Below are 19,804 nucleotides of genomic sequence, written 5' to 3' on the forward strand. Positions count from 1 at the left end.
TTTTCCTGAATTTTGTTTCCTATAAACCTCACGGCGCCTGAGACCTTTCCAACGAATGAAAACCGTTTACATCGGTTCGTGTTGTTCGGGTTTTTCGTCAGGAAGGAAAACCCGACTTATTTTCATATTATAAATAGATTCTTAACAAATAAATTAAGATTTCATTAAGTTCAATAAAGTTTAAATACGTCTTATTGTATTAGATCTAATATGGATCATAAATCATAAGATGAAGGAAATCGTTTTTTCTTCTATGAAACCCACCTCAAGCAAACACAGAAGTTTACAGAAGTAAATCTGCAGATGAGCACTGCATTATGGCTGAAACACAAATAGGCTTCAGCTTCGACTTCGTCTGCTTTACGATGGGCCTGCTTCGAGGTTGCTTTGAATGCTCAGGTTCAGACCACATGAGGGACTTGAAAGTAAGGCAAGTTTCTAGCATCTGATTGGCCAGCTGTCAAAAAATTGCCTTCCAATTAAAGCAACTTTATTGGAAATTTGACTGGAAAGGTAGTCAAGAAAAATCTCCCTAAGAAGCTCAAACTGAGAGACATTGGTTGATCCGGGAGCTCAGTCTACCGAGTTATTGAATCTATGAGTTCTTCAAACTAATTTTCTGTTCTACGAAAATAAAAAAAAATTCAAGAAAAAATTGTAAGGTTATTCTATGTATATTTCAATAACTTACCTTTTAACTTTTTCTAATAAACAATGGTTATCCCTCCAAATACAAATTTATTTTGTTTGTTGACTTTTCTTATAGCTGTTAAGCTGTCAGACAAAGCAAATGTTCAGCAAATTTGAATTAGAGCTTATGATTGTCAAACGAAACGTGAGGACAAAGCTCCATTGTGATAGCATGCATTGAGTTCCTATGGCTGAACTCGTAAACGTCAGGCGAAGCCGAAGCTGAAGCGTGTTTGTGTTGCGCTAGTGCGCTGCGTAATACGTACGATTCATCCGCTCAGAGCGAAAAGAATAAAAGATAGTGTGTTATTACACTAAAGCAGCATTTAAACGAGCGCGACCAACGAACGACGAATGAATTACAAAATGTGAGTTTATATACGTTTGAAGACATATTTCCTCACAATTTTTTAGAAAAACGATAGCAATATAGTGTCTATTTGATTTCTGATGCATACTTTTACGTTTCCATATCATATATTAATAAATTTAAGAAAACATATTTATTCGTTGCGAAAAAAATTGAAGTTGATACGAACTGTCAAACTTTATTCGCGTTCCACATTATCCAAATGGTGAATGGTGTTCGGCTGTGGTCAAAGTGAAACTTCATTCGCGACGAATTGAAAGAAATGTCAAAATCGACGAATATTCGTTCATTCGTTGGTCAAGACTATCTGTATGATGCGTTTCCTATCAATCTCGCATTATTAAGCGCCTTGCACATGAGAGCAAACAACGAATGGACGAACAAACGTGATTTTACATATTTCAAAAAGTCAAATTCAAACAAAAACACTTTTAAATTAGAAGAAACCAATTGGAACTTATGCTAGGAGATAATAAAATTTGCAATTTGTTCTCTAAAATAAGAACATTTTGTAAAAACAATTTGGTAGTGACGAATTGCACTGAGGTTGCTACGAACCGTCAAACTCTATTCGCGTTCCACATACCATCCACACTGCAACGAATAAATTGTTCGCGCACAACATAACCTCAATATTATACCACTTTTTTTTGTTTTTGAGCGAAAGATCATGGTTGAGGAAAATATGGAGAAAAGGGTTATTCAATTCGTCGCTGTCTGCGAATAGAAATAAAGCCCATGTGAAAGAAATATGCGAACATCTACAGTTCGCAGTTCGTTGTTCGTAGCTCATGTGCAAGATGTTTTACACTAGGATTTTTTTAGGTTCCGTGTTTTTGACACTTCTCTTTCATTTTTTGTTCCACAAAGTCAAAGTGTGGAAATAATTACAGAAAATTGCAGTTTTTACTACAGCAATGATTATTGGCATCATGAATTCGGATAATAATTCCAAAATGTTGTTAGATATGTTAGACATTTGTGAGGATGCTTTGAAATCGAATGACAAACCATCGTTTTTAAATTATATGTATAAGGATGAGTGAAGAAACTTTTAACGACATTAAAAAACACAATTTTGGGAGACGCAATATCGCCAGGTGATAAGTTGGCTGCCACTTTGTTTCAACGGGTGAACGGGTAGTTTGGAATGTAAAGCTTAAACTACCAAACTAGACTCTCTCAACCATTCCTTCGTTTAAATTAATTCGGTTATAAGGACTTTCCTCCGCTTGAAATTGTCAGGTGCCTTGTTTATTGGAAAACACTAGAAACTTTAATAAAGCAGCACCAAGAAAATAGAATGGCAAGAAAAAGAAACGTCAAAAACCATCCAAGACAATACTGAACCCAAAACTATGCGGGTTGAGTCTTTTAAAAGCATTCCTTTCTCACCTTCTTTCTCTTTCGCACTTATTTGCGTCTTTCCAAAAACGTCTGAGTGTAATAACATAAAACTCACTTAGTTGTTCAAAAAAGGGCAGAGTATTCATGTGTCTGATTAAGTTTGATTCATGTTTCAAGAAGTCTAATATGTTCAGGGAAAGAATTTTAAAAGTTAAGACGGAAATAATCGACTTATATGGACGCTTCGCCACTGGCACTAGTGCACACTAGAAATAAGTCGCGAGTAAATATTTGTACTATAAGTGAAGGATTTTCCAATGCGGACTTGACAACTTTTGTTACAAAAAAAATAATATCGACTTGAAATATACTCAAAGCATTTATAAATGCAACTCAACTTCGTTTATATGAACACGTTTGCAGCTGCTGTGAAAAAGACGTGTTCAATGTTGGCTCTTAGCTCTTCCAACGTCGTCGGCTTGTTTGCTTAGGACAATGGTTTAACATGGTAATAACTTATGCCGAAACAACTCTGCCGGCATGCAATCCGTACCGAACAGTGATTTCTTGCAGATGAGATGGTGATTCATGAAGCAAATAAGGATTTTTACCAGAACAATAACGCATATTTTGCTTATTGACGAACTGCTTGATCCAAAAATGAGCCTTGTCACCTTACCGTGATGAAAATGTTTAGTTAACTACATTAATTGACAATGACAGTTAAATGAATTATAAATGGGTGTGTTCAAAAATTAGGCCCAAATTTGTAAAGTCCCATTGGAAAACCGGATATATCCTATCCGCATATTTAATTTTTATATTTTTGTTACTAAAAGTATGTATGTATATACAAATACTCGGTTGAATGTTAAACTTAAAAACTCTAAGTTCACTTCATTATATTCCTACGAAATGTCCCATTAGTACTCTATTGCGTATCCTTTCGTACAATTAGTCTACTTCCTAAGCGAGGCTATTGGTATATACTATTCATTTTGCTATGTGTTTTTTTTTGTAATAGAAATAAGTAACTTACCGGTGCATTTAGAAGCTCATGTAGTCTAGCCGCCACCTCTTGACCCCGTTTAGGTCGTATCAACAGATAGATGTTCTTTATATCTGGACATGATCTTAGAAGCTTTTCAACGAGTACCTGAAACAGAAAATTTTAAAATTAAAAAAATATAAAGCATCAACGAAATCGCGAACCCATGAAACTTTTAATTTCAAGTTTCAATTTAATTCACCCTGGATTATTTACGGTGAAATTAAGTCATGTTATACAAGTATACCTACACCTTGATTACAATTTTGAAATTTTTACTTTCACTATAGTTAGTAATTAAGTCTACCATATGAATGCTAAAGCTATTATAAGAAAATGACGTGGTCACAAAAACCTATGTCTACATATATATTCTTGGTCACACAAGGACGAAAATGAGTAATTTAAGTACCGTGAAGAAATCGTGCCCAAATCAAATAGTAATTTTGTGACAGTGGCTGACGGTTGTTGGTTATTCAAATAGCTTTAATAGACTCCAACAACGCATTTACTGACACACGCCTGTCGCCGCCGCCACTTGGCCGACACGGGTGTGCTAATTAAGAGACATTGTGAAAACTAAAGGAAAATGACACAGGTAGCCGCTCCTTGCTTTATGAAGTATTTTTGTTTTTTCTTTTTTGTGGCAAGGTGTAAGCCAAATTCTTTGATTGGACTGCTGAAGTCAATAAAGCAAAATGAATACGTTCGGAAGAAAGAAATACACATTGCAAGAACCAGTAAGTTTAATCGATTAATCGGATGAGTTTTCTTATGAATAATATGTATTTAGTGGAGAATATTTTTAAATAAACATTATTTTTTTGTCGAATTTTGATTTCATTAATAACTTAAATATTTCTTCGTATCTTTTAAATATATAGTTAGGATAACGAAGCAAAATTCAGTTTTATCTGTTTTTTTTCTTTTATTGGCTGTAGCACTATTAAGGGAAGCTATGATATGATAAAGTGATACCAACTTTCTTAACTGTATGAACATACAAAAGTTTCCGGTAAAAATTGGATAATCCTGGAACGGATATTTCTTTACTTTATGAAAGCTTTAAAAACCGTACTAATAAGCTTTTTAACAAATGTACATCAGAGAAGCCGCCCCTAATGTTCTGGTTTTCAAGAAACCACCAACAAGGAACCCCCGGTTTGATGAGGAATGTCGGCAGGCAAATGCAGCCAAACAACAAACAACATGCACGCCAAGCAGTCTGCATAAAAGGACGAGAGCTGCTCAGGAGCTCTATGAGCAGAAGAGGCTAGAGGAACACCGATTTCTCAGAGGAAGAGAGAGGGCATGAGAAGCGTGCGGTCAAAGATGTTGAGAGGTTTAAAAGCAGGAATGAAGTTGGAAAGTTTTATGAACCGCAGTCAATGCTGAGGATATAAAAGGACGACTTCTGCAGACTGCATAATGGCGACGACAAACCGAATTTCGCTGTCGAGCAGGATGATCCATTCAACATAGACGACGAAAACCAGCAATCACGCCCTCCCGGCTTAGAAGAAGTAAAGATTGTCATATCTAAGCTGAAGTCTAATAAAGCCGCTGCAGCGGATGGCTTGAATGCCGAGCTTTTTAAAGCAGCTGGAGATAAGTTGGTTAGGGGCATGCACCACCAACATATCTTACCAACTGTAAGATATGGTCGGAAGAAAGAATCCCCGATGAATGGAACCTCAGTATTGTTTGCCCGATCCTGAAAAAAGAAGACCCTCTAAACAGCACCAACTATAGAGGAATCAGTCTACCTAACATCGCCTACACAATCTTCTCTGCTGAATATGTGAACGTCTAAAGCTCATCGTCAACAACCTGATATGTCCTTATCAGTGTGGTTTTAGACCAGGAAAGTCCACAGTCGATCGAATATTCACATTACGGCAGATCCTGGAAAAAAAGAACACCAAATCGACACCCACCATCTTCTCTTTCGATTCGCTGTCATGCTTTTTTTTAGCATCGTACTTGAAAGAATAATGCAAAACTCACACGTCAACACTAGAGGCACTATGTTTCGAAAGTCTCTCCAATTACTAGCATATGCTGATGACATTGACATAATCGGAAGAACTCAGCGTGATGTCAATGGAGCTTTTGTGAGTATTGAGGCAGAGGCGGCAGAATGGGTTTAACGGTTAATGAGGGCAAAACAAAGTAGATGTCTTGGTCAAAACGTCACAATCGACAGACGTAACTTTGAGGTAGTCAAGGACTTTGTCTACCTAGGCTCCGCTGTAAAAGCACAAAAAAACACCAGCGCTGAGATCAAACGAAGAATAAATCTTGCTAACCGCTGCTTCTTTGGGCTAAAAAAGCAATTAAGTGGAAAAGTCCTCTCTCGAAGGAGCAAAGTGTAGCTATATAAGACCCTTAGCATCCCCGTCCTGCTATACGGTGCACGAGCTAGATGGAGAAGTCTGTTAGGTGAGGCCCTAGTTCACACAGCTAAAGTCCTTAAGTAAGTAAGTAAAATTTTGTACAGGATCTATAATATTACCATGTGCACATTATTCATACAAAGGATATTAAAAAATCATACTGCCAACTCTATATAAGTGAGGGAAACTCTTGCGAAGTTGGAAAGAGGAAAGATGGACGTTGTAATTGATGTAACTTTTTGATCACATAGCATAAAGCAGCAGATCTGATCTGGATCACGGGGAATATAAAACAAGGCTAATAATGCCAAAGTTTTGCTCTATACTGACGGCCTTGTGATCATGACATAATAATCTACTTTCCCTTCAACTTCAGATAAACAAGCATAAACAATAATGTGATTTGTGGAATCTTAAAATAAATACTTCAAAATCTAAAATAATGGTATTTAGTCCAACAAAAACGTCTGTTGAAATTGAACCCAAGATAGTGAAAACATCGACATAAATTATAAATATAAACGTCCATAAACAAAGCGAAAGTTGCTATTAAAACCATGTGGTCGAATTTTTTTGCCAACAAGTTTGTGGACCCGGTATCAAAATTCAAAGTTTTCTATACGCAACTATAAATAGTTACATTTGCTATGAAAATAAAGAGTTTGGATATGAACAGTTGGAAGAAATGGAAAACATACAAACATATTATCAGAGTGCATGAGCTTGTCCACATACTTTAATATTTAATATTTTCAATTAATTATTAATACTGTTTTTGTGAATAGAGTAAGAATAATTTATGAAATTCTTCTTACAATTATTTTGTATCATATTAAATGCTCCGACTATTCAAGTACGTCTTCTAACTTGTGGTAACCTCTTTCATGCAAAATGCGTTATGGCCGAATCACAAACACGCTTCAGCTTTGGTTTCACATGACGTTTACGAGTTCAACCATAGGAATTCAATGCATGCTATCACAATGGAGCTTCGATTTCACGTTTCGTTTAACAATCGTAACGTAATGTTACGTAATGTGACTCCAAACGGAAGCTCTAGTTCAATTTTCTAAATATTTGTTATTGATAAAATGTGTCGAAAATTGGATTTTGATATTAAGAAAATTGTAAAAAGATTTTCCTATGGAGTCCAGCTTTTAACTTGACCAAATTTAAATCTAAAATTTCAAAACTAACCAAAAGTTTTGAGGAACTGCCCTATTATATTTCTTCCGTTTTTTTTATGGCAGTTAAACCTCCCATACATCAACTTTGGGTCACATAAGGAGATGAGGTTTACTTAGAACATTGAGCTCGTCTTGAAAGGAGCTTCTATTAAATAAGACCATATTATCATCTGATGCTATAAGGGTGACAAACTCTGTTATATCTAATAAAGAAAAATACTATATAGCTAGCTTCTTAGGTGCTTAAATGCCGTTGCCTTTGCTAAAATAAAGTTAGGTGGTACAATAGTCCGTTAAGAACTAGGGCCTAGTGAATTACAACTCCCAACCATTCTCTGTGACCACAACTTAATGATAGCTACCCTAAGATTGCGTACAGGTACAGTTCGAAGATCCAACCTAATAACATGAGCTCCCAAAATCAACATCGCCAGACTAAAGGATCCCACGACCCGTCAACAATTTAGGGACTACCTGTCACACGAAATGAGAAAAATCAGCAGCACAGTACATGACGACATCGAACACCATTGGAATGCTTCGAAAAATGTTTTCATTTCAGGTGCTGATTAAATAGTCGGTCGGAAAAAAGGAAGCAAAAACACTTGGCTTTCAGAAAAATCTTGGATAAGGATCAACGAACGCAAAAAGTTAAGGGCTCGAATAACTGCTGCACAAGAGGATAAAAGAAACGAGCTGGAGTCCTCGTGATCTGCGACAAGTGTAACTACATCAAGGCATTGGCGCAAGAAGCAGAAGATGCTGCAAACAGGTGCGACAGCACGACCGTTTACAGAATAACCAAAAAGCTGACTGGTACACACAGCTCGAAGCAACACCTAATGAAGAAAATAGACGGTACTGTCATAAGTTCAGTGGATGAGCAAGTCAGAAGGTGGAAAGGACACTTTTCCTCGGTTTTAAACCGAGTGTTTGCAAACAACGTGCAACCGATACCTTCTGAAGTGCCTGAAGAAACTAATCCCCGCATCTCACAGTAAAGATGAGATCGTTGCGTTTGTCAAGCTCCAAAAAAAAAGAGATCTTAGAAAGTGCGAAAACTGGAGAGGACTTTGCGTTCTACCAGCCGTTGCCAAAATAGTAGAAATAGTAATACTCGCACGCACCAGAGAACACCTTGAGGCCACACTCGATGCCGAAGAAGCAGGATTCCGCCCTGGATCCTCCTGTATTGATCATATTGACACACTGTAGATCATTATTGAACTGTGCATTGAAAATCGATCACCACTACATCTGCTGTTCATCGACTTCGAAAAGGCCTTTGATAGCGTTAACAGGGAGTATATCTGGTTAGCTTTGCGGAGGAGAGGCGTCCCAGGCAGCATATGGTGGGTCCGAGTGACACGTTCTGCACGATGGTAGGTTGTCAGATGATTTTGAAATCCGAAGCGGAGTCAGACAGGTTTGTATTCTGTAGCCAATATTTTTTCGTTGGTGATAAGCGATGTACTGGGCTCAACTCTGTCAGGTAGCGGAGGGATCAAATGGAATTTGTCATCTTATTTAAAGGACTTGGATTACGTGGCGATGTTTGCTTACTCTCTCATAGGATCATGGATCTTCATCAAATGAAAACAAGTGTGGAGAGAGAAGCAGAAATTGTGGGACTGAAAATTAATTCCGGCAAAACAAAAATGATCTTCCTCGGAATCCGACCATCCTCTCAAATAAATATTTTCTCGCAACTGGTGAAAAAAGTGGAAAGCTTTCAATACCTTGGAAGCATCTTTTTCATCGAAGGCGGAACCGAACAAGACGTCATCTACCGGCGTTCGGTATGCTGTCAAAAATTTGCTTAAAAATAAAGCTATGACTGTTTTGCACAAATGTCCAATCTGTGCTTCTTTATAGGTGCAGCACTTGAAAGGTTACTTCAGCCATAACAAGAAAGCTGCAAACCTTCGTAAATAGATGTCTTCGTAACATCCTAAGGATTTTCTGGCCAAACCGTATTTCAAATGAGGTCTTTCATATAAGAACAGGTCAGGAACCTATAGAATATAGAGGCCCTTTGCCACTTTAGGGGTTCCCAACGGACTAAACAGGTCTGAGGACCTAAGTAATTAAGTAACCATTCCTGTGTGCAAGTAATGTTGTCAGAAATGGAGGGAACCTACAATTTTAGCGGAATCCGAATGGCTTATTTGACAAAACACACTTCATAACAAGAATTACTCTTGGAGGATTTGACAATTCAAGAGACAGTACGCGTGAAAGTTTAGATGGCATAGGCAGGGATTGAACCCAAGATCTCTCGCATAACATCACGAAGACTCTGGCATAACATAGAAGAGGGTTCGTCGTTTCTCATAAAATATCCAAATACTCCAGGTTTTATCATGCATCGTATACCAAAATACTTCGAAACAATAGAAACAAGGCCTGGAAATATTCCATAAAAAGCATGTTCCCTGAAAATCGTGAAGTGCATTATAAACTTTTTGAAAAGTTTAAATCTCCCTCCAATTTATTTTGTACATGCCAAATGTGTAATAAATATAGAAAGTTCTCTTCTGCCCCGAAAGCTTTTAATACAAAAAGGAAGTCTGATGGATATCCATTAAATTTTACTTATATATATATATATATATATATATACGCTGCGCTTTGTTAAATTATTTCATGACGATTTTGTTCCGTATAACATTTTGGTCCACCCCACCCATATCTTGAGTACGCATCCCTAGTATGGACTCCTTTTTACGAAATCCACAAAAATTAGATGGAATCTGTTGAATGCAACTCATGTGTTTCGCCTATGGCTAAACGGGTACTGTTGTTTGATATTTACAACATTCCAACTTAAGAATATCTTTTTGGAATGCTATCCGGCAGACGGATCAATTAGGTCGTTCATTGTTAATATTTAAATACAAACATTTTAACTTTACACTTTGAAATAAAAAAAAATAGAGATCTGATCTAATCTAATCAAATCAAAATTCAAGTATAGAGATCAACACAACACACATAGCGCGTTACGGAATCCGAAAATTGGCTTTTTGACTTGACCTCTTTCTACTTGATACCATATAATTTTAACTAACAATCTCAGAAACTTAAGCTACATATAGGATAGTTTATGAAATTACTTACTTTTCCCATAAATCCTGTTCCTCCAGTTATAAATACACTTCTTCCCGCGTAGAATTGTGGTACTGGAATGTAATTTGACTCATCGATAAAGTTGTCCAATTTTGAGGTAGAACTCGTACTGGAGTTACTGCTGAATATATTTGGGCCCCCGTTCAAAAGAATCTGATCAGCACTTTCTTCTACTTCCACCAAAGATTGTGCCATTTTGTTTGTTTTTTAATAATATCTTTTGTTTGTGTGAAGTCTTTTTGTTTTCATATATTTATGACGTTCTCTTCTTTGAGATATTCATACGAAAATAAATATTTAATCCGGATAAAATATTGTTTGATAATTACACTTGTATGTACTTTTTTTTAAATATTGTTTTTCCTTAAGGAAGCAGTCATGTATGCAAGTATGTGATTTTGTTCCTAAAAATTTCATATATTTATAGTAAACTAATGGTTTACTATATTTTTAAATAGACGAGAAGTTTAATGATACAAAATTGTACTATACAATTTTTTTTCTAAGCTTGTTAAAAGACTACTGGGCAACTTCTTGGGTGTTTTACGGAGAATGTGGAAGAAACGCGGAAGATAATGATTTTTGTATGGAAAGAAAAATTATACGAGTATAATAAATTGTATGTCAATTGAAGTTTTGTTTTCAAAATAGGCTCCAAATATTTTGTATGGAAATTGTTGCTTGTTTTTGTAATAATATAAAATTATTTTCTAATTGTTTGTTGTTGGATTTTATTGTTAAGCAGAACGGTTCCAGATTTTTGAAAATAGTTTTCATCAACTGCTTGAAAAATTGCGTTTAGCATCTAACAAATGCTCCATGTTGCTTTACTTAGATTTTGAGTTCAAGAATAATATTGTCATATTTTTCGAGATCTGAAATTAAATAGAAATAATAAATTAATTCAACACATCAAATTGGAAAACAAATGGTATTTATAAATAAGATAATGATAACTTAAAAAGTAAAACAATTTGTGCGTAGTCTAAATAATTATTCTTAGAAGAGTTTACTTCAGTTGACAGAGGTTATCTCTAAAATATTCAATCTAACAAGGTGAGTCCACTTTTTAAAAGCTGTTACTTTTTTCGGAATCAATTTCTATTCAGCAAAATAAATTTGTATGAACTTAAATTAGTATTTTCAAAAATATGGTATATACTATATTTTATGGTAAATCTTACAATATTTTGGAGATATCAAAATCAGGAAGCTAGTGCCACCTTCCACCTTATTATGCACCATAATTAATTAAAGCGTTCTCGTGGCAAATCTCCAGGTACGATAATCGCAACACATTGGATTGCATGTTGCCTGTTCAAAATAATTTCTTATTTTATACTCTCGATTTATTAAAATTTCTAATTATTTTTGTTTATGTAAATGTTCATATCTAATAGTATTTAATTTATAATAATTTTATTTTACATCACATTTTTTCTTTTTATTGTTTGTGGGTTCACTTTGGCGGATACTCATATTAAAAAAAATTGGTTCAGGACTTTAATTTAAAATTTAAAAAATAGATAAGATAGTTAAAGTTCTTCAAGTCAAATTAATTACTATCCACTTTTATGAATATTTGCGTCACAATTAACGAACCCAGTACAACCACGGAACGTTTTGTACGAATCGATCAAATATAACTTATGAACTAAATATAGAAGATACATATTTTTGACAAATATCAAAAAGAATTGTAACTCTACATCCAACTTTATTTAAGGTACTTTAGTTCGTTAAACGAAATTTACATTTGCACTATTTTAATGCCTTACTAAAGATTCGTGAGTAATAAAAATTACTTGTTTTTATGTATAAACGTTGAAATGTCTGATATAATTCTGCGTGAAGTCATAACCATTTAAGTCAGGTAATTAAGTTAAATAAGAAATATATCCTTGTAATGCGTGTCGCGTACAAAACATAAACGTAATCAAGATGGTAATTTGTACTTCAATATTTGATAATTAATAATTTGGTTGTAAAGTACATTGCTCATGTATATTATCTCAAAAAAGCAAACAAAAAACCTAAATTGTGTGTATATAAGAAATATTATAAATGTAAATAAACATGATCAAGCAAAGAAAATTAGCTTATTATAGTTAGTGAAATTCGCTTATGATTTTATAGGCACTAGTGATAAAACAAAAAATGTGATCCTAATCTTTCAAAGCTATTTAGCGTATAAAATGTATCAAAATAATGTTTTGTTTACTCATATCTTGTTTTATTCAACATAATATGTACATACAAGTACTGTATAGTGTTATGATTTCAAAGTTGCATAAGTTTTTTGTGTAGAAAGTATTTATTTTCAATATTTTGAATTTATTAATTACAATTTTATTATGATCTGTAGTAGACAAGTAAATCTTTATTCATCATACCATGCGTTAAATCTGATAGTTCCAATTTTTTGCTACTTGTTTATGATTTTGGTCTTATTAATAATCGATATTTCCGACCTGAGCTTCGAACGCAAGATGTCAAAAAATCAATATGGGACCAAATGATAAAAAAGCATGGGATAGGGGCAATATATTGCTCATGACGGGCGGGAGGGTTAATACTTCAGAAAAGTGAGTTGACAAAATAAAATATTGGAAATCAACGGTAACACCTACATTAATGTGATATAAATATAACTTTTCTCAAAGCCAGAAATCTATTCTTGCAGTAACTTTTGGAAAATTTTTGCTTTTGTCCATAAAAACAGAAAAACTAATTTAAAATATCACAGCTAAAAGCAACAAAAAATATAACTGCTGAAATGAGTCGAAAATCAATTTTTCCCAACTTTTATTAATTTTTTTGTTTAGGTTTTTATTTTTTGTAAAAAAACTGTCAATACCATTTTTCTCAAAATTTTAATAAATTTTTACAACAATATTTAAAAAAATAGAAGTGTTTAAAGCCAATATCTTAAAGTCTTGAAAAGATATTTGTGTCGAAAATCAATTTTTTTCCGAATGTTGAAAACAATATTTCTTATAAGTTAAAATTAATTAAAATCCATAATCTCAAATTTTTGAAAAAATGTTCGAGTCGACATTCAATTTTTACCAACTTTGAGTAGTGGTTTTTTAGGTTTTTATTTATTAAAAAATTGTAATGGGTCCGATTTGTCAAAAAGAAAATTTTGAAATTTCTCGACGTTTCAAGATCCAATTAGGTTTTTTTTTTATAAATACAAAAAACTGAACAAATATTTGTCACCTCGAACATTTTACGAATACAAAATGATTTTATCTCCAAAACAATTTTGTGCAGCGAGAAATAACGTTTTTAATATCTGGTAAAATTTTGAGAAGAATCGAATTGATACTTTCTTACAAAAAATAAAAACTCAAAAGAGAATTTAATACAAGTTGTTAAAAATTGATTTTCGACTCAAATATCATTTCAAAAATTTGAGGTTATAGATTCTGCTAATTCAAGTTTATAAGAAATGTTATTTTCAACATTGGACAAAATTTTTAGAAAAATCTGATTGACAGTTTTTTTACAAAAAATAAAAACCTAAACAAAGAAATAATAAAAGTTGGTAAAAATTGATTTTCGGCTCTAATATCTTTTCAAAACTTTGAGATATTGGCTTTAAAATACTTTTATCTTTTAAGAAATAATGTTGTCAAAATTCAGAAAAATGTTGAGGAAAATCTTATCAACTGTTTTTTTTACAAAAAATAAAAAACAATACTAAAACTTAGTAAAAATTTACTTTCGACTCGGCATATTCACAGTCATATTTTAAACCCGAGATTATTTTAACTGAAGTCTAAATTTAACACAGCTACTATTCATAAAGAATTTGCCAGCTCCGTTTAGTTAGAAAGAGGTTTAAGCAAACACTTTTGAAAAATTTAACTTAAGCCTATACAAAATGCGTTAGCCTGAGAGCCAAAATCTTTGAAACCCTTTAAACTATTTTGTTTTCTGTTAGTTGAGGAAAATTATATGAAGTGGGCCTGGTGATTTTTAAAAATGGAGGTCGTGCCTCCAACATTAGCCATTATTTCATTGCATTTTTATCTATAATATTTAGAATGTCAATCATAAACTTGACAGTTTTTTTTCTCGAATCGATACCTTTCATACAAATCGTCTTCATCTATTTTAAAGGGGTCCAATCGGGTTAAGTAGTGCCTTCGTTTTTTTTTTAGTTGGTAGCATTCCAACATCCAGTAAAATATCAAAATATTGATATACATATGCGGCTTTTGACATTTTAATTTTTGATTTTAAATTTTCAAATAAAATGTCTAGTAACTTAATCAGTTTTTGTTTAATAGATTTAAAAACAGCTTAAGCATAGGTTAAGTCATGTTTATTTTTAGACTCCAGATTATCGTTTTAAAATGGGTTTAAAATGTCTATGAATAACATAAACTGAAGTTTAATTTAGCAAAGACAAAATCTGAACTTGTCAAGGGATATGAATATGACTCATTGTCTTCAAACTTTATATTGTTTTCGATATTCAATAGTTTTTTTTAATAAAAATCCAACAGTCCGATTTTTAATACAAAAATAAAATCTACAAGAAATTGTACGCAAATTTGGTAAAAATTGATGTTCGGTTCTTGATATCTCTCAAATTAATTTAATTTATCTAGTTGGTAAAAATTTGTTTTCGACTAAAAATAATTTTAACAAAACAAGATTTTTAACCTAAACTTTATATTTTATATGAAAAATATTGTTGGTAATTTAAATTTTTTTAAGAATAATTCAACTGACAACTTTTTTAACCCAACACGAAAATCCACGAACTTTTAAGCAAGACAAATAGACAGACGGGATGGGAAGTTATAAGTGTGGGTCGCATCCTATAGTTTTTTTTAAATTTTTTTATTAATGACCGAACACCACTTTTTATTTCATAGGCACGCATACATACTCATAACAAATTTTATGTAGAAGAGCTTAAGAGTTTTACACCTTTTCTATCATTTCATCGATTACAGAACAGAAAGAGCATACGAACATAAATTATATGGAAATTAACTTTTAACAAAATGTACGACTATTAACTTAAATTTTAAATTTAAAACAAATAATTATTTTAGAAAAAAAGATGTCTTAATCGTTTCTAACTCACCGAAATTAGTCAATTTGCCTTATTGATAATATTTTTATCCAGAAAATTGTGTTTATAATTATTCGATGATGGCATATCTTCGTGTAAATGTTGTTTTGATAACAATACAATATTTAAAACGATAGTTTAACTATTAAAGAAACATTTGTTGAATTTTAACTTTCGTAATTATTCTAAAACCATTTGAAAATTAACAGAGGTCTTAATTAATTTGACATCAATCAAACAACACATTTAAACGTTAACAAAAATTAAATGAAGCGATCTCACACGCGTTCTAAAAAATAAAATAAAACGGGGAGGCACTGCAAAAATCAACCGTCAACTGACTGAATACGATGACAGGCGTATCGACAATTTGATTATCTTAATTAAACTAAAAGTCATGTCCAGTAGTTTTATTTTTCTTGCGAATTTAAAAAAAAATATTTTATTAATTATATTTCGTCTGTCATTAACTGGGCAAAGTTGGTTAAATACACAAAGGTTATTTTTGGCGACTTTCAATTTAAGCATATGTAGCAATAATATAAAAGTTTAAGTTCATCTCTTGTTTTATACAGGGTAATTCGTTCGTTATGTTTTTAAGTGTTCTTGTAAACTTTCTATTAAAACTATAGTTTTAAAAGAGGAAGTCTTTATTTTTTAGACAAACATTTTTATGCAGCTAAATGAATAAGTATACATTGATAAGTTAGTACATCAATGTTTAGTATTATATTCACAACTATTTGAAGTTGTTTGTCTATTTGAAGGAATACAAACTTTGAGGTTCATATGTATGCCATACAACATTGTGCTTATAATTATTATGTATGTAGATATGTTTGATACGAAATGTTAACGGTTTTAAATATTTTTCGAATACTTAATGGCTGAATCACAAACATGCTTCAGCTTCGGCTTTGCCTAATGTTTACAAGTTCAGCAATAGGAATTCAATGCATGCTATCACAATGGAGCTTCGACCTCACATTTCGTTTGACAATCGTAAGGAAAAGAACGTAATGTAACGTAATGTGACTTTAAAAGGCAGCTCTAGTTCAATTATCTAAACATTCGCTTTGTCTGACAGCTAAACAGCTGTAAAAAAAATGTCAACAAACAAAATATTTGCTCTTTGGAGGGATGAAATAAATCACTCATAAAACCAAAAGAATCTTTATAGATAGTTCGATTTTTATCCTTTCACTTGCTGTGCCTAACATTTCCCTATTTGACAGTGCCAGGTATGACACCAATTATTATCGAGCTTATATGCGATCTGGTTAGAGATAGCAAGCACCTTGAGCGTCTTAAATCTAGTGTAGTTAAATTAGCGATACATGTAGCGCATTAAGCGTACCAGCTTTAGCCAAACTACCATATAACGATATTTAAATTAAAAGAATTTTGACCCAAATCCAAAGCGGTGCATGAAAAAATATTAAAATATTATGAAATCAATGCCGGATTGTAATTTTGTATTGTTTGTTATAAACCAAATGTTGATAATATTGTAATAGAGCACATAAATGGCCAAGTATATTGTTTCTCCTTTAAACAAGAATAAAATTGCATCCACATAAATCCGTAAACAAAATAATGCTTACTCTACATCATTAAAAACCTAATAATTTAATATAAATGAATTAACTTTACGATGGGCCTAAACTGCTTTATTCTATAGGTGGGATCAAATTGATAATGAAAAATAAAGTATAATTTGTATTCGCTACTCCAAAAACTTAATCAAAAAAATTTAAATTAAAAGAAATATAAAAGTGAAATGAAGAACACCGAATGTTATTTTCGATCGAAATCGATTCTATTAATTTCTAGTGAAAGTAAAATATAAACCAAGCTATGTTCAATCAATAAATGTATTCAAACTCAAATCATCAAATGTATCACCCTTTCTGAATTTTTGTTTTTATTATCGCATGATAAGTCATGCCTTAAGATAAGAAAGTTATTGAATGTGTTAGCTTTTCGAAGAATGGAATCTCCTCTTTGATAAGATAATATATTTTTTAAAACTAGCAGTCAGTTAAACTATGGTAACTCATAGCCCCTTTACGCTGTTTTACTAGTAGTTCTAGATTCTTTAGGTAAGAAAACTTTATTATTAATTCTGAAAAACCTTGAGACTGTATAATATATGATTCATAGGTTTTCTCATATGTATGTACGAGTATATAAAGATTATTTTTACGAAAATTAAGATAAAATGATATAAAATCGCATTCAACAGTTTAACCGACAAATGGAATTTGCGAAATATTATGTGTTAAAATGCGAGCAAACTGTATCAACATTTTTATTTGATACTACATTATGATATAAGAAACACTGTAATCTAATATTTATTTCATGATGGATGACAAAAAGACGAAGGTTTTGTATAATTTCATACATATTTAAGTGATATCATTGAAAGCTTAAACATAAATGAGTACGTAATTTGGATAGTGGCATACTTTTATGAGTACTAATTACCGGCACAACTTGGAACTTCATACTTATGTCATTTATCGTATATTCCCGCGAAATAAAAAAACTAACAGAAAAAATCAGTCACAAGTCTAAATCAGTATATAATACTATAACCAATATTACTCTTGTTGAGTCTTTTAGCGCCTCTGACGTAGTCGCTAAAATTTCTTTTTAATTTTTATTGCAAAACTATGACCAAAAAATTGCAAAAAAAAAGAACATGACAATATTTTTAAATGTTTTTGTTTATGTTTTTGTGTATTGTATGCAGGTACCTACATAGGTAACTTCATTTAAAGTTTACTTACCCCTATGAGTGGGATCAAATGTGAGCAATAAAACAATTATAATTGTTTTATTAAACAATTCAACCGACCGCACTAGTATTGAACATTGAACTTGAAAGAGCAAAATAAAAATAGTTTCTAAGGGATTTTTTCCTATTTTTAAAAATAGATTGTTCTACGTGTAAATATATGATGTTTTAATAATTTAACATTTAAATGTAAGATGTAAGGTCGTATGATAAAGAAGAATATAACCAAATTAATTTTTTACTTAATAGAACTAAGGTATGTACTACATACAGTATTGTGAAAAACATTTGCAAGTTTTTTGTTTGTTAACTTCCCATAGGAAGTTATTGTAATGGGTCCGATTCGTCGAATTGAAAAATTTGACATTTCTCGACGTTTTAAGGCCCCTAGAGTCGAAATAAAAGATTTTTAGAAAGATGTCTGTGCGTGCGTGTGTACGTACGTTTCTGCAGAAAGATGCAGAAAGGGCTCTTATGAAAATAGCGTGGGCGGTTTTTTTTACCTTAGCAGTTTAAAAAAAGGTTGAAAATGTTGGGTTATCCTAAATATCTCATGAACCAATGACTCTAGAGACTTGAATTAAATTTTATATCATATATTGTAACGTGATATATAACAAATTTATTAAAAAAAATTCAATTAACGTTTTTTTTTATAAATGAAAAAAAAAACTGAACAACATTTTTTTCCGCTCGAATTTTACGAATACAAAATGATTTTATCTCCAAAACAATTTTGTGCAACGAAAAATAACGTTTTTAAGATCTGGTAACATTTTGAGAAAAATTAAATGGACAGTTTTTTTTATAAAAAAAAAATTTAAAAAAACACTACTCAAAGTGGTAAAAATTGAATTTCGACTCAAATAATTGTTCAAGAATTTGAGAATACGGCTTCCAACTAATTTTTACTTATAAGAAATATTGTTTAACATTCTGAAAAATTTAATTGAAAGGTTTTTTTACAAAAACTAAAAACCTTAACAACAACAAAAAATTAATAAAAGTTTTTAAAAATTGATTTTCGACTCAAATATCTTTTCAAAACTTTGAGATATTGGCTTTCTTCTATTTTCTTCTTCTTTATATTTTTTAAAATAATGTTGTAAACATTAAGTAAAATTTTGAGAAAAATGGTATTGACAATTTTTTTTACAAAAAATAAAAACTTAAAAGAAAATTTGACAAAAGTTGGTAAAAATTAATTTTCGACTCAAATATGACAAATATGACAAATTTTTTAACCCAACACGAAAACCTTCAAACTTTTAAGCAAGACAAATCCACAGACGGGATAGGAAGTTATCAGTGTGGGTCGCATCCCAGCCTCTTTTAACATTTATTTTAGAAAATTAAGTTACTCATTGCGTCTCTTTAATTTAAGACAAAGAAATCAACAACAAGTTAGGAGAGCAAAGCATCATGAAAAAACTGAGAAGACCCATATGCACCTGTGCAAAACATATGCAAGTTTTTTTTTTGCAGTACCTCATTCCTAATTTGTCCTAGACTGAATGGCAATTAATTCCCATGAAGACAAAAAACTCTTTCATGACCTCAATGCCAAAAAGATGTAAAGCTGTAATAAAACAATAAGGGTTTTGATTTTTTAATATTTGGGCCAATAAACTTGAAAATTGTTTGCAGTCTTTTAGAATTGTTGTACAAATTATTAAAAAAAAAATATTTAATGTATTAATTTTTTAAAAATATATTTATCTAAATTTTTCTAATAAATG

The 19,804-nt window shown here is 32.0% G+C and overlaps 1 protein-coding gene across 5 annotated transcripts in view; it reads right to left on the reverse strand.

Moving 5' to 3' along the window:
- LOC129949188 (putative fatty acyl-CoA reductase CG5065) overlaps positions 1 to 19,804 on the reverse strand; it is a 65,500-nt gene that overhangs the window by 4,924 nt on the left and 40,772 nt on the right. For 4 of the 5 annotated variants that reach the window (XM_056060473.1, XM_056060475.1, XM_056060472.1 and 1 more), the window contains exons 2-3: positions 10,159 to 11,042; positions 3,447 to 3,563 (exon numbers count right to left, since the gene is read on the reverse strand). In XM_056060473.1, coding sequence (XP_055916448.1) covers positions 3,447 to 3,563; positions 10,159 to 10,362 — 321 coding nt within the window. In that variant the 5' untranslated portion in view covers positions 10,363 to 11,042. Of the gene's footprint in view, positions 1 to 3,446; positions 3,564 to 10,158; positions 11,043 to 15,274; positions 15,431 to 19,804 lie in introns of those variants that run through there. The other variant, XM_056060476.1, reaches the window with a different exon arrangement.

Source organism: Eupeodes corollae, chromosome 3 (genome assembly GCF_945859685.1).
Source record: "Eupeodes corollae chromosome 3, idEupCoro1.1, whole genome shotgun sequence".
Lineage (NCBI taxonomy): Eukaryota > Metazoa > Arthropoda > Insecta > Diptera > Syrphidae > Eupeodes > Eupeodes corollae.